The sequence below is a fragment of the Carcharodon carcharias genome, chromosome 16 (genome assembly GCF_017639515.1).
Source record: "Carcharodon carcharias isolate sCarCar2 chromosome 16, sCarCar2.pri, whole genome shotgun sequence".
NCBI lineage: Eukaryota > Metazoa > Chordata > Chondrichthyes > Lamniformes > Lamnidae > Carcharodon > Carcharodon carcharias.
The window spans coordinates 70,941,179-70,966,006 of NC_054482.1; the positions used below are offsets into that span (position 1 = coordinate 70,941,179).

General features: G+C 43.2%; 1 protein-coding gene across 1 annotated transcript in view; it reads right to left on the minus strand.

Moving 5' to 3' along the window:
* agbl4 (AGBL carboxypeptidase 4) overlaps nucleotides 1–24,828 on the minus strand; it is a 1,082,368-nt gene that overhangs the window by 43,834 nt on the left and 1,013,706 nt on the right. Inside the window, exon 10 of the mRNA XM_041207821.1 lies at nucleotides 13,666–13,777. Coding sequence (XP_041063755.1) covers nucleotides 13,666–13,777 — 112 coding nt within the window. The remainder of the gene's footprint in view (nucleotides 1–13,665; nucleotides 13,778–24,828) is intronic.

Sequence of the window (24,828 nt, forward strand, 5' to 3'; positions counted from 1 at the left end):
AGGTTAATCAGGACAAAGTTACTCTTTGAGTGCTGTCATGGGCAGCATTAAACCTAACCTCAAAAATTTTGTGTATGAAAAAATGGGAAAGAAATGTTAGTGAGTGGGCATGGCCCCATATTTCCACTTGCAGAAAGGAGTGTAAAGCATAAATAGTACTCATTGTGTAATCTATCAAGTAAAGATAGGAGAGTGAAGGCCGTGTCTGACAGGTGGAAAGAACAATGACCTGAGAATGACTGCATTCTGCAGGTTTGTTGGGGGAACAATATGTGAATGCCTTTGGACATAATGATGTGTTAGGTAAATGTGCTCATGTATCCATTACACATAGATAGGACGTGCTGATATAAAAGCAATATATTAGGAATCCTTTAGGAACATTTACCTATTCTTGCTTAGTCTAACATGAACCATCAAGATGACACAATTACGATACTGGATTCTTACAGTATTCGTCTCATGGTTACCGTATCTAATAGGTTACTTCAATGTTTTGATAAATAAATAATGTTAATCAGACATCTTGGTGTTTCCTGATCCTTGAACCTGTACTAAGAATAAGGATAATAACTAGCCTGTAAATCCACCAGGTGGTATCTCCAATCCATCTGCAATCAGTTATATACCTAACGACCCCTGCAGGCTGCAGAGACAAAATTTAAAGAGAATTATACAAGCACCATCTCCATTTCATAAGCGAAGCCTGGCCAACCGGAACCCAGTTGTCTGCTAGGGCAAAGGACACTGCAACCTTCCTTTCAAACTCTTAATGGTTGGAATAGTGATAATCCCAGGAACCCAAACAAAGGAATTATACACTCTTTGTCAAAGCCAAGGTGAAGAGGTGGGAGTTATGTGACATGATCCTATCCCACTCCCCCAACTAGCTGGGAGAACCAGTTATATTGTCAGCCTGCCATCTTGCATCTACCAAGCAGCAACTCAGAAAAGGGGTTCTGTCCAGGTTTGAATGGTTGGCTCCCATCTAAACTGTTTCTACTGAAACTTCTGAACTTCTATAGCATCGCCTACAAGACTAATTCATCTCTGCATCTCTACCTCATTATGGAAGTCATCTCTACTGGAAAAGTGAATAATCCAGCATCAGTTTTCAGCCTTCCAACCTTGGTGAAGGAATACCCCATTGGACTTTTTACTCCGGGCTCTGAACTCACGTGAAACAATAATTCTTTTTTCTGTGGTCTTTGCCCTGCAAATCTTTCTTCCTTTATGCACAGGGGACTATGTAGCGACACCCCTTCCTGTGTTTTGAGTGTGTGTATGAATAAATTAACCCTCTGAGTTCACCCTATCTCAAGTTTTCTGTGGGGTTATTAATAGATATTGGATCACAGCAAAATTAAGGGGTTGGGAAATACGCCACCTTATAAAGGGGAAATCAAAATACCTTTCTGTTTAAGGATGGGTGGTGAGAGGAGGAATCAGGGCTGGTTAAATTAAACCCCCTCCTGTCTGTAACTGGTACAACCTTTCACCCTGAAACAACAATAATACAACTCATATTTACGTAGCACTTTAACCTAATCAAATGTCCCAAGGCACTTCACAGGATAGTAATCAGGCAAACATTGACACCAAGTCAAAGGAAGCATTTGTACAGATGACTAAAAGCTTAGTCAAAGAGGTAGATTTAAAGGAACATCTTATAGAATCATAGCACCGAATTGTAAAGTAGTTACAGCACAGAGGGGGGCCATTCAGCTCTCTGAAAGCGCAACTCAATTAGTCCCGCAACCCCTGCCCTTTCCCCATCGTTCTGCAAATATTTTTTCTTCAGATGTTTAGCCAATTCACTTTTGAAAGCCACAGTTGAATCTGCTCCCACCACACGCTCAAGCAGTACATTCCAGATTCTAAACACTCTCTGCGTAAAAAAGCTTTTTCTCATGTCAACATTGTTTCTTTTGTTCATCACCTTAAATTGGTGTCTTCTTGTTCTCAACTCTTCCACCAGTGGGAATAGTTTCTTTCTATCTATTCTGAACAGATTGCACATGTTTTTGAGTACCTGTCAATCTTCTCTTTAAGGAAAACAGCACCAGGTTCTCTAATCTATCCAAGTAACTGAAGTCCCTCTTCCCTGGAAACATTGTTGTCAATCTTTTCTGCACCCTCTCCAATGTTTCACATCCTCCCTAAAGTATGGTGCCCAGAATTGGATGCACTACCCCTGTAGCCCTGTGGAGGCCAGAACAATGTTTTATAAAGATTCACCATAACGTCCTTGCATTTGTACACTATTTATAAAGGCCAAAATCCCAGATGTTTTATTAACTGCTTTCTCAACCTGCCCTGCCACCTTCTGCATTAAATTTCATCTGCTACTTGTCCATCCATTCCACCAGCTTGTATATGTCCTCTTGTATATGCCATTTTCCTCACAGTTAACAATACTTCAAAGTTTGTAATATCTGTAAATTTTGAAATCGTGTCCAAGTCTGGATAATTAATATAGATCAAGAAAAGCACTGGATCTAAAACCGGTCCCTGAGGAACCCCACAACATACCTTTCTCCAGCCTGGAAAACAACCATTCACCACTACTCTGTCACCCAGCCAACCTTTCATTCCATGAAATATAACTTTGCTGAAAAACTTGTTATGTGACACTTTATTAAACACCTTTTGGAAGTCCAGGTACACCACATTAACTACATTACCTTCATCGGGTTATATCTCTATGTCTTTGAAAAACTTAATCAAGTTAGTTAAAAATGATGTACCCTTACAAAACCTTGCTGGCTTTCCTTGATTAGTCTAGATTTGTCCACAAATGACTGTAAATTTTGTCCCAAATTATAATTTCTAAACGCTTTCCCACCAGCGAGATTAAACTGATATCCCTATTGTTGCTGGGCTTATCCTAACATACTTTGTTGAACAAGGGTATAACATTTAGAGTTCTCCGGTCCTCTGGCACCACCCTTGTATCTAAGGAGGATTGGAAGACAATGGTCAGTGCCTCTGCAATTTCTATCCTTACATGGTGGGTACCCGGCATGAAGACACAAAGCACATTTGGCCAGAAGTGCCGAATGGATATTCCATCTCAGGCTTCTTCTGAGTTCCTCAGCATCACAGATACCTATCTTCAATCAATTTGATTCACTTCACATGATATCAAGAAGGAGCTGAACACACTGGATGCAGCAAAGGCTATGGGTCTTGACAGCATCACAGCTATATTACTGAAAATATATGCTCCAGAACCAGCCATACCCCCAGACAAGCTGTTCCAGTACAGCTACAGCACTGATATTTACTTGACGATGTGAAAATTTAGCTAGGTCCTGTCTACAAAAGCAGAACAAATCCAAATCCGGATAATTAATGCCCCAACAGTCGACTCTCAATTATCAGCAAAGTGATGCAAGATGTTACTGACAGTGCTACTAAGCAGTACTTACTTAACAATAACCTGTTCACCAAAGTTCCACAAAGGTCATTCAGCTCCAGGCCTCATTACAGCCTTGGTCCAAACTCAAGAAAAATTATCTGAATTCTAGAGGTGAGGTGAGAATGACTATTTTTGATGCCAAGGTAACATTTGACAGAATGCGGCATCAAGGAACCCTAGCAAAACTGAAGTCAATTGGGATCAGGGGAAAAACTCTGTCCTGTTTGGAGTCATACCTAGCACAAAGGAAAATGGTTGTAGTTGTTGGAGACCAACTATCTCAGCCCCAGGACATGTTGCAGGTGTTCCTCAGGGTAGTGTCCTAGGCCCAGCCACTTTCAGCTGCATTATCAATGACATTCCCTTCAACATAAGGTCATAAATGGGGGAGTTCACTGATGATTGCACAGTGTTCAATACCATTCACAGCTTCTCAGATACTAAAATAGTCTGTAACAAAAACAAAAATGGCTGGAATAACTCAGCAGGTCTGACAGCATCTGGGGAGAGGAATACTGTTAACATTTCAAGTCCGTATGACTCTTCATTGGAACTAAAGAAAAATAGAAACGAGGTGAAATATAAACTGGTTGAGGGGGTGGGACAGGTAGAGCTGGATAGAGGGCCAGTGATAGGTGGAGGCAAAGAAGAGATTGCCAAAGATGTCATAGACAAAAGGACAAAGGGGTGTTGACGGTGGTGATATTAGCTAAGGAATGTGCTAATGGTGACATTTAGGTTAGAAAACAGGATGAGCAAGTGACAGATGGCTCTAGTCGGGGTGGGGTAGGGGGAAGGGATCAAAATGGGCTAAAAGGTGGAGATAAAACAATCAACGGAAATAAATTTTAAAATAATAGAAATAGGCGGGAAAAGAAAAATATATTTTTTTAAAATTATAAATGATTCGAAAAAAAGGGGGATCAGAAAGGGGGTGGGGATGGAGGAGGGAGCTCATGATCTAAAGTTTTTGAACTTAATGTTAAGTCTGGAAGGCTGTAAAGTGCCTAATCGGAAGATGAAGTGCTGTTCCTCCATATAGTCTGTGTTCACATGCACCATGACTTGAACAAAATTCAGGCTTGGGCTGATAAGTGGCAAGTAACATTTGCTTCATACAAGTGTCAGGCAAAGGCCATCTCCAATCAGACAGAATCTAACCATCTCCTCCTGATGTTCAACAGCATTTCCATTTTTGAATCCCTACCAGCAACATCCTGGGGGTTACCATCGACTAGAAACTTAACTGGAGCAGCCATAAAAATACTATGGCTATGAGAGCAAGTCAAAGGCTGGGAATTCTAGAGCAAGTAACTCACCCCCTGACTCCCCAAAGCTTGTCCACCATCTACAAGGCACAAGTCGGGAGCATTGGTGAACAGGTTATCATTGAGTAAGTACTGCTTAGTAGCACTGTCGGTGATATCTTGCATCACTTCGCTGATAATTGAGAGTAGAATGTTGGGGCATTAATTATCTGGATTTGGATTAGTTCTGCTTTTGTAGACAGGACATAGTTAAATGAAATAGTCCCCACTTGTCTGGATGAGTGCAGCTCCAAGAACATTCAAGAAGCTTGGTACTATCCAAGACCAAGCAGCCTGCTTGATTGGCACTCCATCCACCACTGTAAGCATTCACTCTCTCCATCTCTGGCATACAATGGCAACAATGTGTACCATCTGCAAGATGTATTACAGCAACTTAGACCATAAGACCATAAGACGTAGGAGCAGAAGTAGACCATTCGGCCCATCAAGTTTGCTTCACTGTTCAATGAGACCCTGGCTGATTGATAATCCTCAACTCCACTTTCCTGCCTTTTCTCTATAACCCTTGATCCCCTTACTGCTTAAAAATCTGTCTATCTCAGCCTTGAATATACTTAATGGCCCAGCCTTTACAGCCCTCTGTGGTAAAGAATTCCACAGATTAGCTACCCTCTGAGAGAAGAAATTCCTCCTCAACTCTGCTTTAAGTGGGCTCCCCCTTACTCTGAGATTATGCCCTTTAGTCCTAGTCTCTCCCACAAGGGGAAATAACCTCACAGCATCTACCTTGTCAAGCCCCCTAAGAATCTTATATGTTTCAATAAGGTCGCCTCTCATTCTTCTAAACTCCAATGAGTACAGGCCCAACCTACTCAACCTTTCCTCATAAGAAGATCCCTCCATACCCAGGATCAACCTAGTGAACCTCCTCTGGACTGCCTCCAATGCCAGTATATCTTTCCTTAGATAAGAGGGCCAATATTGTTCACAGTATTCTAAGTGGGTCTAACTAGTGCCTTGTATAGTTTTAGCAAGACTTCCATATTTTTATACTCCATTCCCATTGAAATAAAGGCCAACATTCCATTTGCCTTGCCTATTACCTGCTGAGCTTGCATGTTAGCTTTTTTGGATTCATGCACGAGGATCCCCAAAACCCTCTTCAGTCTTTCTCCATTTAAATCATATTCAGCTTCCCTATTCTTCCTGCCAAAGTGCATAACCTCATACTTTCCAACATTATATTCTATCTGCCACGTTTTTGCCCACTCACTTAACCAGTCTATATCCTTTTGTAGACTCCTTGTGCCATCCTCATCACTTGCCTTCCCACCTATTTTTGTGTCATCTGCAAACTTGGCGATAGTACATTCATTTCCCTCACCCAAGTCATTAATATATATTGGAAATAATTGTGACCCCAGCACTGATCCCTGTGGCACTCCACTAGTTACAAGTTGCCATCCTGAAAATGCCCCCCTTTTCCCAACTCTCTGTCTTTTATTAGTTAGCCAGTCCTCTATCCATGTTAATATACTACCCACAATACCATGGGCTCTTATCTTATTAAGTAGCCTTATGTGTGGTATCTTATCAAACGCCTTTTGGAAAGCCAAATATATTACATCTATGATTCCCTTTTATCTATCCTTCCTATTACTCCCTTAAAGAATTCTAATAAATTTGTCAGATATGATTTCCCCTTCATGAAGCCGCGCTGACTCTGCTTGATTAGATTATGCATTTCTACATACTCTGCTATTACATCCTTTATAATAGGCACCAACATTTTCCCAATGTCAGATGTTAAGCAAACTGGCCTATAATTACCTGTTTTTTGTCTCTCTCCCTTTTTGAATAAGGGTGTTACATTAGCAGTTTTCCAATCCTCTGGGACTTTTCCAAAATCTAAGGGCTCTTGGAAGATTACTATCAGTGCATGCACTATTTCTGCGGCTACTTCCTTTAATATCCTAGGATGCAACCCATCAGGACCAGGGGACTTATCAGCCTTTGACCCCATTAGGTTCCCTACTACTTTTTCTCCAGTGATAATTACTGTATTTATTTCTAAGGGACCTATATTGACTTTGACCTCTCTCTTCCTTTTTATATATTTAAAGAAGCTCTTACTGGCCATTTTTATATTACTTGCTAGGTTACCCTCAAAGTTTATTCTCTCTCTCTTTATTACTATTTTGGTCATCTTCTGTTGGTTTTTAAAACTTTCCCAATCCTCTGGCTTACCACTAATCTTTGCCACATTGTATGATTTTTCTTTCACTTTGATCCTATCCTTAACTTCCTTGGTTAACCATGGTTAGTTTATCCCCTTCTGAAAATCCTTCTTCCTCACTGGGATACATCTTTGTTGTGAGTCATGAACTACTTTCTTAAACGTCTTCCATTGTTCCTCAATCATCTTTTCTGCTAAACTCCTTTCCCAGTCCACTTCAGCCAGCTCTGCCCTCATTCCTTTGTAATTACCCTTATTTAAGTTTAGCACCGATGTTTCTGAACTAAGTTTCCCACTCTCAAACTGAATGCTAAATCCCACCATGTTATGGTCACCATTTCCTGGGGATCTTTTACTCTGAGATCATTTATTAAACCTGCCTTATTACACATTACCAGTTCCAAAATAGCCTGATCCCTGGTTGAATCCACCATAAATTGTTCTAGGAAACTATCTCGAATACATGCTATGAATTCTTGCTTGTGGTTGCCTCTGCCAATTTGATTTTGATTTTCCCAATCTACATGTAGATTAAAGTCATCCATGATTAATATACTGCTTTTTTTACATGAACTCATTATTTCCTGATTGATTCTCTGTCCGACAGCATAGTTACTGTTAGAGGACCTATAGACTACTCTCACCAGTGTCTTCTCCCCCTTGTTACTTCTTACCTCCACCCATATGGATTCACATCTTCCAATCCAAGATCATTTCTTGTTATCGTACTTATTCCATCTCGTACTAACAAAGCTACCCACCACCCTTTCCTTCCTGCCTGACCTTTCGAAAAGTCACATACCCCTGTATATTTAGTTCCCAGCTTTGATCTCCTTGTAACCATGTCGCTCCAGTGGCCATAAGATCATACCCATTAACCTAAATTTGTGCCGTTAATTCATTATTTTGTTCCAAATATGATATGCATTTAAGAGCCATTAATTGTATCGTTTTACATTTTTCCCCCCTTTGACCCTATTTGCTCCTGTTTTTTTAATGTTTGTGCACTCTGTCCCTTCCTGTCACACTCTGGGTATCATTACCTAAGTAGCTGCCCTGCAATGCCGCCATATTTTTTGCTTTGTACGCCTACTTATCCCCTCTTCAGATCCCTCCCCCTCTCTATTTAGTTTAAAGCCCTCTCTGCAGCCCTAGTTATTTGATTCGCCAGGACACTGGTCTCAGCATGGTTCAAGTGAAGCCTGTCCCATTGGAACAGCTCCCTTCTACCCCAGTACTGGTGCCAGTACCCCATGAGTTGAAACCCATTCCTCCCACACCAATCTTTGAGCCATGCATTTAACTTCTTGACTTTATTTACCTTATGTCAGTTTGCCCATGGTTCATGTAGTAATCCCAAGATTATTACCTTGGAGGTTCTGCTTTTTAATTTAGCTCCTGACTGTTCAAATTCTTTCAGCAGAACTTCCTTTCGAGTCCTATCAACATCACTGATACTAATGTGGATGACGACAGCTGGATCCCTCCCCTCCCACTCCTAAGTTCCTCTCCAGCCCTGAGGAGATGTCCTTAATCCTGACACCAGGCAGGCAACACAACTTTCGGGACTCATGCTCATGGCTGCAGAAAACAATATCTATCCTCCTAATTATACTGTTCACTAGCACTACTACGTTCCTATTTCCTCCCCCCATTTGAATGGCTCCCTGTACCATGGTGCTGTGGTCAGTTCGTTCATCCTCCCTGTAGTCCCCGCTCTTGTCCATACAGCTTGCAAGAACCTCGTAACTGTTGGGCAATTTCAGGGGCTGAGGCTCCTTGAACGCTACCGCTGGGTCCCCATACCTGCCTCACCTGTAGTCACACCCTCCTGTCTCTGATCACGGACCAAATTCGAATGATCTAACCTGTGGGTGTAACCGCCTCCTGGAGCAAAGTGTCCAGGCAGCTTTCCCCCTGCTTGATGTGGCGCAATGTCTGCAGCTCAGTCTCCAGCTCCTTACTTGCCAAGGTTCCTTCGGTAACACCTTCCAGACCTGTGGCTTCTACCATTTAGAAAGACAAAGGCAGCAGACACATGAGAACTTCACAGTCTGCATGTTCTCTCCAAATCATAATTCATCCTGACTTGGATCTATTTCACCGTTCCTTCACTGCTGCTGAGTCAAAATTTTGGAACTTCCTTCCTAACAGCCCTGTGGGTATATCAACACCACATGGACTGCAAGGGTTCAACAAGATGGCTCACCACCACCTCCCAAGGACAATTAGTGATTAGCAGTAAATGACCTTGCCAATGATGCTCACATCCCATGAACAAATCAAAAAAAGCAGTTTGGTTGAGCTTGATATTATAGCCACAGAAGAGGATGCTCCCCCTCCCTTTTGCCCCATGATTATTTAGTATGGTTCTCTAAAGTAATCATTGCTTTCTTGTAATCCAGTGGCCATAATTACACAATACTCTAGCTTCTAGCTGCAGTTTATCTATTGTTTTATACAGTTCTAGCATAGCATTACTCTTATTCTTGGCCTTGGCCAAGGAGGGACAGTACCCAATATGTCTTCTTGACCATCTCATCTACCTGTCCTACTACCTTCCGGGTTCTGTAGGCATATACTCTAAGGTCCCTCTATTCCTCTACATTTTTCAGAACCGTACCATTTATTATGTATTCTCTTGCCTTGTTTGCCATCTTCAAATGTATTACCTTACACTTTTCTAGACTGAATTCCAATTGCTATTTTTCTGCCCACTTGATTAGTCCATTGCTATCTTCCTGCATTCTACAGCTTTCTTCCTCACTATCAATCGCACATCCAGTTTTTATATAATTTGCAAACTTCTTAATCATGCCCCTTATATTTAAGTCTAAATCATTGATTATATACCATTAACACAACAAGGGACCCAATAATGAGCCCTATAAACTCCATTGGAAACCGTCTGCCAGTCAGAAGAGCAACCATCAACCATAATCCTTTGCTTTATGCCACTGAACAAAATTTGGATCCAGCATGCCACTTTCCCTACATCCTTTTAACTTTGAACTTACTGATCAGTCTGTCATGTGCAACCTTGTCAAAAGCATTAACAAAATTCTTGTAGATGACATCAAAGGCCCTATCCTCATCGACCCTCCTTGTTGCTTCCTCAAAAAATTCAACCAAGTTAGTCAGACACAACCTTCCCTTAACAAACCCATGATGATGCTTCTTAATTAATTTGCGCCTCTCTGAATATACTAGATAAGGTTTATTTTAAAAAGTAATTTATTTAAAGTTGCCATTTTCTCAACAACAATCAATCACTTAAGATATTATTAATAGAGAACTGGTCTTTGCAATTATAGGCCCCACTTCTGGTAGGATCTGGTCCAGACACACAAGTACACTTGAATCATGGAGCCCCACTTGGCACTGAAGGTATAACTGATGAAATCCCTGACAACTGACACCATCCTGCCAGTCCTGCCCTCTGTACTGGGAGAAGGCACAGAATTTGCCCACCATTATTTCTAGTGAAATTCAACGGTTTTGAACAAAAATGGCAAAGACTTGGCAGAAAACAAATCTATCCCAAATTCTGTTTTGCCAGAATTGTAAATTTCTCTTCTCCCCCATTGCCCTTTATAACAAAGGATTTCAGGTCACATTTATCCAAATGCAGGTAACAAAGGTTTTTTGGCTTATTACCCCTGTCCTGCAGCTCATGAATATGTGCTCAGTGATTTTCCCTCCATTATAAGGTCAGAGTGAGACAGTAGCTGAGTGTGGTACAGTGTTCAGTTCCATTCGCCATTCCAAGCCTGAATGCAGCAAGACCTTGACAATATTCAGGCTTGAGATGGTAGCTGGGATTTTCTGCTTCCGTTTGCAGCTAGTGTCATAGCGAGTGGGAGCAAAAAATATCAGGAGATTGCAAAAATCAGTTTCATGTCGTTGTAAAACCAGTTTGCGATTGTCCGCTCCACCTGTCAAGGGCGGGCCACGTTTCCCACTGCTGCACTTCGGCAAGATAATTTCTGTACGTGAAAACCTCATTATAAGCCCAGTTTGTCAGAATCATTCCCAATGCTGGATCATGAGCTCACATCGGTGTGATTGTGCGCCAACATGTTTCACAACGGTACATAAGCAACATGTGCCAGGCGACCTGCACTTTGCTTGGGACTTTGAGGTTTGTTTACCTACCTTGCTTTGGGCAGCACACGAGGTCATCAGAGCCAGGCTTCACAAACAGCACCAGTTCGCTTTTAGGGAAGCTCATGGACAAGTCTCTACCTACCAGACCAGTGGTAACGTGGGGATGACTTTTCAATTGCTCTAGGATTAGGGCTTGCTCGGGGAAGGGGAGAAGTGGCACCAGGGAAGGGAAAAGGCTGCAGGGCATGGGCTGTACTGAGATGGGGGGGGCGGGGGGGCTGGGCAAGAGCATGTGGGGGCACATGTTGATCTGTGCAAGTGACCTCAAGATGGTGAGGGCTGAGGAGGCAGTCTCCAGAGGAGATGAGGCCAGCTGTAGATGTGAGGGTGAGTAGTGATGTCCCTTGAGCTGGCAGTGAGTGAGGTGCCAGTGGATGTGTGATGAGCTTGTGAGTTTGTGAGCTTAGAGCGTTGAGGTGGCTGGCTTACCCTGGCAGCATGGATGAGATCATTCATTTTCTTTCTGCATTGGATGACTAACCTCTTCTGTGCAGCATCGGCATTGACCACCACTGCCACCACCTCCCAAGCCGGAGTGGTGAGATTGCGGGACTTCCTGCAGCCAGAGCGGGAGTACAGGACATCACAGTGTGTCTCCAAAAGGCACTCCAGTGATGGGTCAATGAACTCTTTTTGTTCTTCGGGGCCATGTCTTCACTGGAGCATTCCTGGGTTGCAAGCATGGAGAGCTATGTGCATGACTGCAATTTAGATGTGGCACCCGGAGTGAGGAAACTTTGAGGTAATGGCGTGGTGGGCGATTCAGAGGCCGCCTGCCAGGGATTCAGTGTGTTTCCTATGGCTGCATAATTAATGAGGCGGGCAGTGGATGATGCAGCACAAAAAACCTGCCCTTGTGACTGTCAGGCAAAACATCTTTCTTCACCCCCCATTACTGCATTTAGTGCAATTCAGGGAAAATTCCAGCTGGTAAATGGCAAGTAACATGCATGCTACACAAATGCCAAGCAATGATGATCTTCAACAAGAGAGAGTCTAACCACTTCACCTTGAAATCCAATGGTATTATCATTGTCAAATCCCACACTATTAACTGGAAACTTAACTGGACAAGCCACATAAATAGTGTGACTACAAGAACAGGTCAAAGGTTGGGCATTATGTGAAGAGTGACTCAGCTCCTAAGTACCAAAAGCCTTTCCACTGCCCACAAGGCATAAGTCATGCCTGGATCACTGCTGCTCCAACAGCATTCAAGAAGCACGACACCATCCAGGATTAAAGCAGCTCGTTTGATCGGCACCACATCCACCACCTTGAAAACTGCTCACTCCCTCCACAATCAGCACAGCATTCACAAAATGCACTGCAGAAACTAGTGTAGATTTCTTTGACAAATTTGTAATGTCTACCACCTAGGATAAGGGCAACTGATGCATAGGATCGCCACCTTCAACAAGTTCCCCTCCAAGTCACACATGACTTGAAATGCATCGTCGTTCCTTAATTCTCACTGAGTTAAAATCCTGGAACTCCCTGCCTACAGCACAGTGAAAGTACCTTCAGCACATGGACTGCAGCAATTCAAGAAGGCTGCTTATCGCCACCTAGTGAAGGGCAATTAGGGATGGGCAATAAATGGTGGCCTTGAAGAAGCCCACATCCAATGAATGAAAAAAATAACGTTAATAATGGTGAAAATATCAATTTCTGGAACTCTGACAATGGAAGTGCAGGACTTAAGCTATTGGAGTATGAAACCTAGTACTAGTAGTTAAAAATCAGAGGTCAGTTGTTTCAGTTTCCTTTACTGATAGTTGCATGACAATGTAAAATTCAGCATAAAAATTTTTATGAAAATATATTAAATATTTTGCTTTGAAAATAATTATTGCATACATTTTATTGAATTAAATTTGAATTTAAAATGAGAAATGCTGTTGCTGCTTGGTTCCTGTCTGCTGCACTCTACCACAAACTAAAAAATTAAAATATTACCAGAGTGTCAGTAATTGTGAGAAACTTTAGATCTCATACAATATTGACCAGATTTTATTAGTGTTACCCTCTCTATATACCTATAGCTGAAATTACAGCTTAAAATATTCAGTGCTGTCAAAAGACTGATCCCTGGTGCTTTAATTGATCAGGAGGCTGAAGTAGAGGACGTGGAAGAGTGAGGGTTGAAATAAAATCTGAAATAAGAATACAATATCAGGTTAAGAGGTAGTTCAAAAGAACAGAAAGGCCTTTGAAAAATGCAGCTGTCTCCAGTAAATTGCAGGAAATGGGAGAGCAATTATGCTGTTGCCAAGACTTCACTCAGCTACAGAATTTATCAATTATTCAAATAGTCAATATATGCCCAATATAAACTCTCTCCAGAGTCTTAGCATGGAAAAGAAAATGGAACATTACACAGTAAGTTAAACCTACCTTCCTGGAAAAAAATCTAAGTTGTTTTTCAAAGAATCCCAGTGTAGCTTTTGGTTACATTTTTGGCAGCAGTTCTCAGAAAACCATTTACAGATTGTTATATTCAAACTACAAATGATATTTCCTGTTCTGTTCAGATGACATGGTCTCAACTTATCATCATTATTGCTCACCGGATTATCATACATTTGCACAATTAGCTGTTTTACGCCATAAAGTGTAGGATGAGCCCAAGCAGAGGGATCTTGCCAGTGTCGATTTAGATCAAACCCCATTAAAGAGCACCTAAAGAAACAGTAAGGCACAATTTATCAAAGGAAAACTTATACATTTATTGTACTCTCATTTGAAGTGGTAGAACAAAAGGATGAGACTAATTATCTGGTAGGCATGAGCAAAATCAACATAATTTATACAAAATTTTCAATTATTATCTGTTTAAGTTCAGATTTTTTAAAATTTTAGCATTTATTTGATGAGATTTTCTTAAATACATAGATAGAGAAATTCTTGAACCCTGTTTTCTGGGTGCAGAGGATACTCAACCTAGTCTCACCTGTTCAGATCAAGGTGGGCAGCACGCAAACTTGGTGCATCCATCTGCATGATTATAGTGTCTGGCTAAAAGAGTCCTACATTGTTTCCTTCTTCGTAATGCTCAAGGCTCTCTCTGTGCTCAGCAGAGGGCTCAGTAATGTTGTTCAGAAACGACATAGTGCAGCCAGCCTGCTATTTATAAAGGCAGGCTGCCCCTCTTAAAGGCAAGTTACACTGAGGAATATTGATATAATTCAAATATTGGTAAAGTTAACACCGGGGCAGAGAGAGAGTTCCATGATGTGCTGCTGGAGGCATTAATGGTGGAGGTAGGCAGGAGAAGAGATGACATGGTTCCATTGGGGTTCCGGGAGGCCCTCAATGACTACCCTCAGAAGAAGAGGGAGCCGTGAGCCAGGGAGGCCAAATGTTGCAGCATTGGCCGAAGGACGTGGCAGCTGTGTTACAAGAAGTCTAATGACCTCCTGGGTGGTCATTGTCAGTGAATGCATCTTTACGTGACATCTCTTGCCCTGCACAACACCAACCTCTTGTGCTGCTCAGTGAATCACATCCCCATTACACACCTAGTACAAGTCCCTGGCACACAGGATTCACACCTAATATCCAGATACTCGACCTCAACCTATAAATGCTGCCTCATACCCACTTTTCACTATGTCCACATATCTCCAGCTATTCAGCAGTGATAGGCACATCGTTCATACACATTGCAATGCAAAAACTGACATTCTGCCCTCTCTCTTGCAGTTCAAGGTGGTACAGGATAGAAGGGAGCAGAGAAAAGCCAGTGGGGTACAAAGATGTCTGCATCTCTTGAACCCTATGGAGGACATGGTTGCTTGATCATGGGGCCAGCCCCAACAGGGCCTGAGGTATCTAGCATCACTAAGAATATTCAGGATATTTGGTATGTTCCTAGCTTATGTTCCTTCTCATTTCCCAGCACACTGTCATTCTGCTCTCTGGAATGTTGAGCAAGCTGTTGAATGTGTGACAATGGACATTTTGTTTTACCTCCCACCATCCTTCCCTCATCCCAACCCTCCCCTTCTTTTCCTGCTTTTAGGCACCCAAGAACTGCCACCTTCCCAGTCACAGCAGCCCAAGGAGAAAGAGAGACCAGTACTGACTGACCCCAGTGAGCGCAACAGACTTATCTCCGTCCCAGGTCCTCATCTATTGTTGTTGGTCCTGGCCATCTGTAATACCAGCAGTGGCCACCACTCCTGGTAGTGCTGCCAGGACAGAAGAGCTTCCAGTCCTCTGATTGGCTGGTAGCTCTTGGAGGATGGATCTTTGGCCTTAAAGGGACAAAAACCCCAGTTAACTGCCTGGTGTATAAAATCATGTGCAGTTTCAGGGAATGGTCACAGTAGTGTTACCCCAGGTATTCCAGCCTGCAGTTGGGGCCATTGCTACGGCCATTAAATTCAGCTAGGTGAGTCATCAGGCAAGTGGCCTGCAGCTGGGATAGAGGGAGGGGCAGAACAGGTGCCAGTTTCCCAGATGGTGAGGTTGCACACGTGTTCTGCTGCAGGGTATTCAGATGAGAATTTGATGGAGTGATATAGAGAAAATGGTTGATGGGCAAGTACCGTAAATTTTTGGTGCACTGGCCAGCCTTCCAGAAATTTTGATGTTACTGTCATCATTATGGAGGAGTTAGGCACCAATTTGTTGCAGGGCTTTGCGCAGAGCTTGGAACCAGTTGTTTCCAGTGTGCAAGTTATTGCCAACTCCATGGTTGTGGACACAACAATACTGCAGTGTCCAAATATTGATGCTTCAGTTTCCATTGCACCACAAATAGAAGCCACCCAAGGTCAGAGTGCTGCATTGGAAGCTAAGACTGTTGCCATGAGATGTCAGTTTGTTATGCAAGCACAGCTTTTGTCATGCAGGTTTGCCATCATGGTTGCAGATACCAGTGCTCAAATGAACTTGCAGAGTCTCACAGCAGTCCACTAGGATCCTGTCATGGTGCCCTGGGGATTGACAGTAGTTCTCTGGATCTGGAGCACAAACCTCAAAGATGATACTTATTTTCTTTATTCATTCATGGGATGTGAGTGTCACTGGGTAGGCCTGCATTTATTGCCCCATCCCTAATTGCCCTTGCTCAGAGGGCATTTAAGAGTCAACCACATTGCTGTGTGTCTGGAGTCACATGTAGGCCAGACCAGGTAAGGATGGCAGATTTCCTTCCCTAAAGGGCATTAGTGAACCAGATGGGGTTTTACAACAATCGACAATGGCTTCATGGTCATTAATAGACATTTAATTCCAGACTTTTATTGACTTCAAACTCCACCATCTGCCATGGAGGGATTCGAAGCCAGGTCCCCAGCACATTACCCTGGGTCTCTGGATTACTAGTCCAGTGACAATACCACTGTGCCATCACCTCCCCCTCAAACTTCACACTCCCTCCCTTGCCACTCTGCTTGTCAGCTGGTTAGCTCAGCCTGCTGCCACCCAAGCTGAGGTGGTGCTATCCAATGTCCAGGGACGCTCCTGCAGAGGGTGTCCTGCAAGTTAACAGCAGTTCTCACTGAAAGTCAGCAGCAGTAGTGGATGTCGAACTAGTATGTGTTAGAGATGTCATCTGCTCCAGCCAAGAAGCATCCCAATGCAAAGAAATTCAGAAACACAGTCACCCTTACAGCCACTGGCAGCGTCCTTTTTCCCTATTCTGAATTGTAGCTCTGCTTGCAAAAGGTAGTTGATTTTTGTCAGCACCTCCTTCATAAAACAGAATGGACACATACACTGCTCCTGGCTTAGGTTGAGATAAGAAAAATGTTCCCTGAAGACCTTGGCTGGATAAAGCCTCATGCTGAGAGCCATTCTCCTCTCCTTCTCCTCCCTCTGTGACCTCTTCTGTGCTGACTCTGCTCCATTGCCCTCTTGTGCTGCAGGCGAGGTTGGTGGTAATCACAGCACTCATGTCTTGGAGCTCGTTGCCTGACCAGAACACTTGAAGTCAAAATTAAGGCATTCTCCATGTGCAGCACCATTCCTTGTTGACTTCACCAACTTTAAACAATTCAGCAAACCACTAAGCACTTCCACAAATTTATCAGTAGCTAATTGGAGAGTGATTGATGATTCCTTTAAATAACATTGGTAGGGGGTCCTTCCTGCTGCTATGCATGTTTAAGTGAGGATGTTAGCTGCAGCAGCAGGGTCAAAATGGCAGTGCTGGCATCAAATCAGCATTACACAATCTGCCTACTCTGCATACTTCTGCTGCATGCTCCTAATGCCAGTGATACTGACCTTCCCAAAATGGCATCTGATGAGGCCGAGCCATAAGTGTGTGTGTACAGAGCCTTGATGCCCTTTTGGAGCCAAGTAGCACTGGTAGCACTGAAACTATAACAAATTGCGTAACATATGTAAAATAGTTATGCAGAATCCAAAAGTAGCAGCAGGAGTGTTAAGTGGGTATGTAGCCCATTCCTACTGCCTGAGTATCAAGCACAGAAAATCTACCCTGCACAATTCTGCTCAAATTGTTATCTTTGGTCTTAGTCTTTATTACAATATGAAATCTTATAATGCAATAATCACAAGAGCACAGGAGTCCAGCTATTTCTAGATTTTTAATCATTTTGTTTGACTGCTAAATGTATCTCCACAAATTGCAATATTTTTGATCTTCCCTTTCCCTGGTCCGTGCATTTTACTTACATAAGATATTTAAATCCTTCATGATTAACACATTGTAATTCCCTGCAGCCTCTCCTGCTTGTCTGAACAGCTTGCTATCTACCTGTTCACCTTGAGCTGTTGATCGATAGCAGTTGCCAGTAATTACTTTGTTGCTCTTATCTTTACAAATTACTTCTGCTATCTCTCTTTTTTTACATTCCTTTGACAGAAGTAATGTTGTGCCTTACCAATCATGCTACCACCTCACCTAGTTTAATAGAATGATCTTTAGAAATCATTTGGAACGCTTTAAGTTCTATCTCTTGTCCATCTTTGCTTATTGTCATGTTATTTTGATGTAATTAATGTCCATACCGTCTCTCTATATATGTTTTAATTCTAATTGTCCTTGCATCAAATAAAAGTATTAAAGCTATATTTCAACATTTGCTTATTTTCCATTTTTGTCTTATTTTGCATCTCTTGGTTTACACCAAATGACAATGACTTTGCAGTTACATCATGAAATACTCATGTTTCAAATAAATAGTTAAAAGCACTGCTAAAATAGCAGGGAGAGGAATTCCAGACAAACACTTTAGTTGTTTGGGTCTTATTATCTATGATGTGATATCAAGACCAAACTCCTGAACACGGTCAATACACACCATTTGCTTATCCATATTTATTAGTTTTAGTGCCACTGCTAAAAATCTAGTTTAAATAAATTCCTTTTTACTGCTGTTTCTGTAATTTTTTTCTCTTGCTACGGCAGCTGAATATATGAAATTTTGTAGAAACTTAACCCTCTTGTATTTATGCTGTGTGGCAACAACAACCTTCTATTTGGTTATATGCGCCATCATTCTATTTTAACTTAGCCTCTCATTCTCATGTCCTGGAGCTGCCATCAAAGAGATTGCTTCATGATACTAAAGGTATCTTTCATTTTCTTATGATTTATTTTTCTGCTGTATTCACAGAGCTTTCAATCTCAGTTATAATATCTCATGTCTTGTTTCTAACCAGTACTTTTCATTTGAAACATGAAAACTGATATCTTTGAAGCAACAATCTTACTAGTTGCTGTACAGTGGCGTAGTGGTATTGTCATTGGGCTGGTAATCCAGACACCCAGGGGCTCTGGGGACCCAGATTTGAATCCCACCACTGCAGATGGTGGAGTTTGAATTCAATAAAATATTTGGAATTAAAAGTCTAATGACCATTGCTGATTGTTGTAAAAACCCATCTGGTTCACGAATGCCCTTTAAGAAAGGAAATCTGCTCTCCTTATCTGGTGTGGCCTACATGTGACTTCAGATCCACAGTAATATGGTTGACTCTTAAATGCCCCCTGAAATGGCCTACCTAGGCACTTAGTTGTATCAAGCCTCTAAAAAAATCAATAAAAAGGAATGAAACCACCCAGCATTGACCGAGGCACCGGAAACGACAATGGTAAACTCAGCCCTATTGACCCTGCAGAGTCCTCCTTACTAATATCTGGGGGCTTGTGCCAAAATTGGGAGCGATGTCCCACAGACTAGTCAAGCAACAGCCCAACATAGTCATACTCATGGAATCATACCTTACAGACCATTTCACAGACACCACCTTCACCATTCTTGGGTATACCCTGTCCCATCAGCAGGACAAGCCCAGCAAGGGTGGCAGCACAGTGGTATACAGTCAGGAGACAGCTGGCCTGGGAGTGTCAACATCGACTCCGGTCCCCACAAAGTCTCATAGCATCAGGTCAAACATGGGCAAGGAAACCTCCTGCTGATTACCATGTACCACAATCCCTTCCCCCACTGCCCTCAGCTCTTGAATCATTACTCCTCTATGTTGAACAGCATTTGAAGGGAACACTGAAGGCAGCAAGGGCATAGAATGTATTCTGGGTGGGGGACTTCATTGTCCATCAGAAGAACCACCACAGACCGAGCTGGCCGAGTTCTAAAGGACATATCTGCTGGACTGGGTCTGCGGCAGGTGGGGAGGGAACAAACAAGATGGAAAAACATGCTTGACCTCATCCTCGCCAGCCTTCCTGCCACAGGTGCATTTGTCCATGACAGTATTGGTAGAAGTGACCACCGCACAGTTCTTGTGGAGATGAACATTGAGGATACCCTCCATTGTGTTGTGTGGCACTACCACTGTGCTAAATGGGATAGATTTTGAACAGATCTAGCAACTGGGTATCCATGAGGCACTGGGGGCCATCAGCAGCAGCAGAATTGTACTTAACCACTATCTGTAACCTCATGGCCTGGCATATCCTCCAATCTACCATTACCACAAAACCAGGGGGTCCACCCTGGTTCAAGGAACAGTGCGGGAGGACATGCCAGGAGCAGCATCAGGGATACCTAAAAATGAGTTGTCAGCCCGGTGAAGCTACAACACAGGACTACTTGCATGCCAAACAGCATGGCCTGAATTTTACCACTGTTGGTTACTTGCAATCGGCAGGCCCAGGAGTGGTCAGGAAATGGGCCGCCGACCACGAACAGCCCCTGGCCACACACTGGCTGGCCAATTAATGGCCAGCCAGCGAGAAATGCATGCGCTGCAAAGCTCAGCAGTGACAGGGTGGGGGCGGGAAGAGGGCAGGCGATGATGTCACCATGGGTGCAAGTGAGTACTTCCACTTAGCTCCCTGAAGGCAGACAATTGCCTCAGGGAGCTGCAGACTTGCAGATAAGAAAAAAAAGCACAAAAAAGGTGCAAAAAATGTCCATGTAGCACAATCAAGCACCTGAAAGCATGCCTCATAAAAATGCTATCCCCAGATATTTCTTTTTATTTTATTTCCTAATGGAGATTTCATCCCACCCTTAGATGAGGTTTCATCAAAAATTTAAAAGCCGCCTGGCTGATTGGCCCGTCCATCAACTGTAAGGCTGGATGGGCCACGAAAAATTGCTGACAATTGTGCCGTTAATGGGCTTAATTGCTCGCTTAATTGTCAGCGGGTGCGCTTCTGACTGCTGTGCGCGCCTGTCGAGTGAAATATCGTGAGTGCGCGATGACATCAGGGCACTTGACATCGGGTTTTATGCCCATTTGGGTTGGGCACCCACCTGAGGAACGTAAAATTCTGCCCCATAAGAAGCAAGTGATCGAGAGGGCTAGGCGATTCGACAGCCAACGGATCAGATCTACGCTCTGCAGTCTTGCCACATCGAGTTTAAATTGCTGGTGGAACAATTAAACAACTCACTGGAGGAGAAGGCTTCAGAATATCTACATCCTCAACGATAGGTGAGCTCAGCCTATTAATGCAAAAGATAAGCATTTGCAACAATCTTCAGCCAGAAGTGCTGAGTGGATGATCCACCTCAGACTCTTCCAGAGGTCCCCAGCATCACAGATGCCAGTCTTCGGCCAATCTGATTCACTCCACGTGATATCAAGAAAAGGCTGAAGATACTGGACACTGACCTGATAATATTCCGGCATTCCGAAGACTTGTGCTTCAGAACTTGCCACGTCCCTAGCCAAGCTGTTCCAGTACAGCTACAACACTGGCATCTACCTGGCAATGTGGAAGATTGCCCAGGTATGTCCTGTGCACAAAAATCAGGACAAATCCAACCTAGCCAATTATTGTCCATCAGTCTATTCTGCATCATCAGTAAAGTGATGAAGGGGGTCATCAACAGTACTATCAAGCGACATGCTTAGTATGCTTAGCAATAAACTGCCCATTGACAATCAGTTTGGTTTCTGCCAGGGTCACTTAGCTTCTGACCTCATTACAGACTTGGTTCAAACATGAACAAAAGAGCTGAACTCCAGAGGTGAGAGTGAGAGTGATTGCCCTTGACATCAAGGTAGCATTTGGCCGAGTGTGACATCAAGGAGCCGTAACAAAACTGGAGTTAATGGGAATTGGGGGGAAGACTCTCAAAGGAAAATGGTTGTGGTTGTTGGAGGTCAATCATCTCAGTTCCAGGACATCACTGAAAGAGTTCCCCAGGGTAGTGTCCTAGGGTCAACCATCTTCAGCTGCTTCAAGTGACAAATAACATTCGTGCCACACAAGTGCCAGAAAATTACCATCTCCCATGACATTAAATGGCTTTACCATCACTGAATCCCCCACTATCAACATCCTGGGGGTTACCATTGACCAGAAACTGAACTGGACTAGCCATATAAATATTGTGGTTACAAGAGCAGGTCAGAGGCTAGGAATTCTGTGACGGGTAACTCACCTCTGACTCCCCAAGGTCTGTCCACGATCTATAAGGCAGAAGTCAGGAAAGTGATGGAATATTCTCCACTTACCTGGGTGAGTGCAGCTCCAACAACACTCAAGAAGCTTGACACCATCCAGGACAAAGCAGCCCACTTGATTGCTACCCCATCCACAAATATTCACTCCCTCCACCATCGACACAGTATGTCAGCAGTGTGTACCATCTAAAAGTTGCACTGCAAAAACTCACCAAGGCTCCTTAGATAGCACCTTCCAAACCCATATCCACTACTATCTAGAAGGACAAGGGCAGCAGGCATATGAGAACACCGCCACCTGGGAAGATCCCCCCCAAGCCACTCACCAATCTGACTTGGAAATATATCATCATTGCTTCACTGCCGTTAGGTCAAAATCCTGGAACTCCCTCCTTAACAGCACTTTGGGTGTACCTACACCACATGGACTGCAGTGGTTCAAGAAGGTAGCTCATCACCATCTTCTCAAGGGCAATTAAGGATGGGCAATAAATCCTGACCTAGCCAGCAATGCCCACATCCCATGAATGAATAAAAAATAATCTCAATGTCGAGTTCACCCTTTTTAGTTCAACTACAGGTGAACAGGATGTGATAAAGTATTTCTCTATCCCACTCCAATTTGTGTCCCTTCTCTCCTGAAGGCTCTCCTTCGTCCCCTTCAACCTTTCTGTTGCTTTTGGCACTGCTGTCCACGTCATCCTCCTCCGTGCATCACTGCAAGAGCACTGCTTTCATGTACTACTCTCTCAATGATTCCACGCCCATGTTGCTAATTTTTTTCTGTTTAACAACCCAGGAATTCCCATACTGTTCCTATAGACCTCTCAGTACAGCAACAGTGAAGTTTCCTTCCCTTAGCTCCAGTTCATGCACATTCCAAGGGGCGATTCTGTGCCAGAGAATATCCATTGCGTGATAATGCAGAGTGAGGATCACAGAGAATTCGGGAACAAGAGTGCTTCATGAACCAAATACCAAGTCAAGAATTTAGTGCAAGTGAGAATTTGATGCAAAGGGGAAGAGAGTTGCTGCTTTTCATTTTTGCTCTACTTCCAGTAGCTAGTGAGTGTTCTTCTTCTGTCTCCAAGCTAGGAGATTGTAGCTTGGTATTATTTTCCTTTGATAAATTAGCAAATAATTAACTAATCAGTGAAAAATATAAGGTTAGACAGACATGGCAGGGCAGGCAACATGCCATGACTGCAACATTTGGGAGATTGTGGAATGCATTGCCCAGTTAAACACGGAAATCCGGAAGTTGTTGTATGAGTTGTCTGCTCCTCCAGAAGTTTTGCTATAACTAAGAGGCACAGCATTCAAATAAATGGAAAGGTATATATTTGTGGTAGTTGCTCACTAGATAGCTACAAATCACACCAGAATAAATTAGGGCTTATCCATTTAAGTGTAAATAAATTTTTAACAGTGTGTTATATCTTAATTACTGCCAATCATCCACTCTGGCACTAAAAATTACTTTTAAAATCGTGGAGTCACTTTCCTTCAGATTTTAATTATGATTGGAAAAGTTAAAAAATGTTTAAAAAACTTTTCTGGTTCCTTCTGTCTCTTCTATTTTACTCTCTTCACAAATGTCTCTTTCCTTCTCTTTATATAATTTTTTGTACATGGTCTGGAAGTAAATTAATTATTCTAATTCCTCCTTTAGATTCTGTGTAGCCTCATAAGGATTCTTCAATCTGACTGCTTGTTCCATTCACAAAGACCAGAATTTTCCGGCCCTGTTAGCATCAGGTGTCATGGTGGGTGGGGAGAGAGGGAAACAATATGGCGAGTTGGCTAAAAATTGGTTTTAGGCCATCGTGAAACCAGTTTGCAATCATCTACTTCACCCATCAATGGTGGGCTGCGTTTCTTGCCGCCACACATCAGGAATGTCATTTTAATACATTTGCACTTAATTATCAGCTCTGCTTGCCAGAATCATACCCCCACATCAAATTTACTGCCCGCGTCAGTTGACTTCAGAATGGTGTGCTTCATGACTGCCTTTAAAAGGCGTGCACCAGGCGACCTGAGCTTTGAGGGGAACTCAGAGGGTGACACAACTTTGTACAGTGCTCGCGAGCATCACCTGTAGGACATCAAGGAAGAGGCGCCATGCATTCGCAGAGGCAGGGGCACAGGCAAGTCACATTTTACCGACTGGCTTTCAGTGCGGTTCCAGGGCAAGGGCTCCAGTGCAGGTCAGGCCTGGGGACAGGGGGTAGTGATGGGAGGCAAGGCAGCACAGACTGAAGGAATTACTCAAGCACATGATGGGGGTTTGGGGGGCAAGGCAGCACAGAGTGAAGGAAATACTCAAGTAGGTGCTGGGAGTGAGGGATGAGGGAAGCAACCATACATAAAGCTTGTGAAAGGTGAGCATTCTTTCATAGCTGAGACCGATCAACTGCAGCTCCATTGACATGCTGAAGCTTTTCTGCCCACTAAAGCAATGCAAAAGCATCAAAATGCCACCAAATGCTCCAAAACTTTTCACACCTTGGGCACAGATTACAAATTAATATGCGTTTTAGGGGGCAGCAGAGAAATTGGTCGACTGAGCAAGTTTTACAATCCCCTTGCGAAAGATGGCCATGGCACAGTCACTGGTGGAGGCACTCACAGCCTTTTGAAATATCTTTATTAAGGTTTGGACAGTTATCCATTATGGTTCAAGCTAACAAAGCAGACTTGCAGTGCAGGTTAGCAGAATGCCTGCGCCTGAGCTGAGAGCACAGCATTCAGTCCAGTGGCTGAAGCTGCCGCCAATTGGTCAGGTGAAGTGAGGCGGAGGTGGGTGGCATTTCAGAAGCCAATGAGCACACTACACACTGTTTATCCAAGTGGTGGCCAGCACTCTC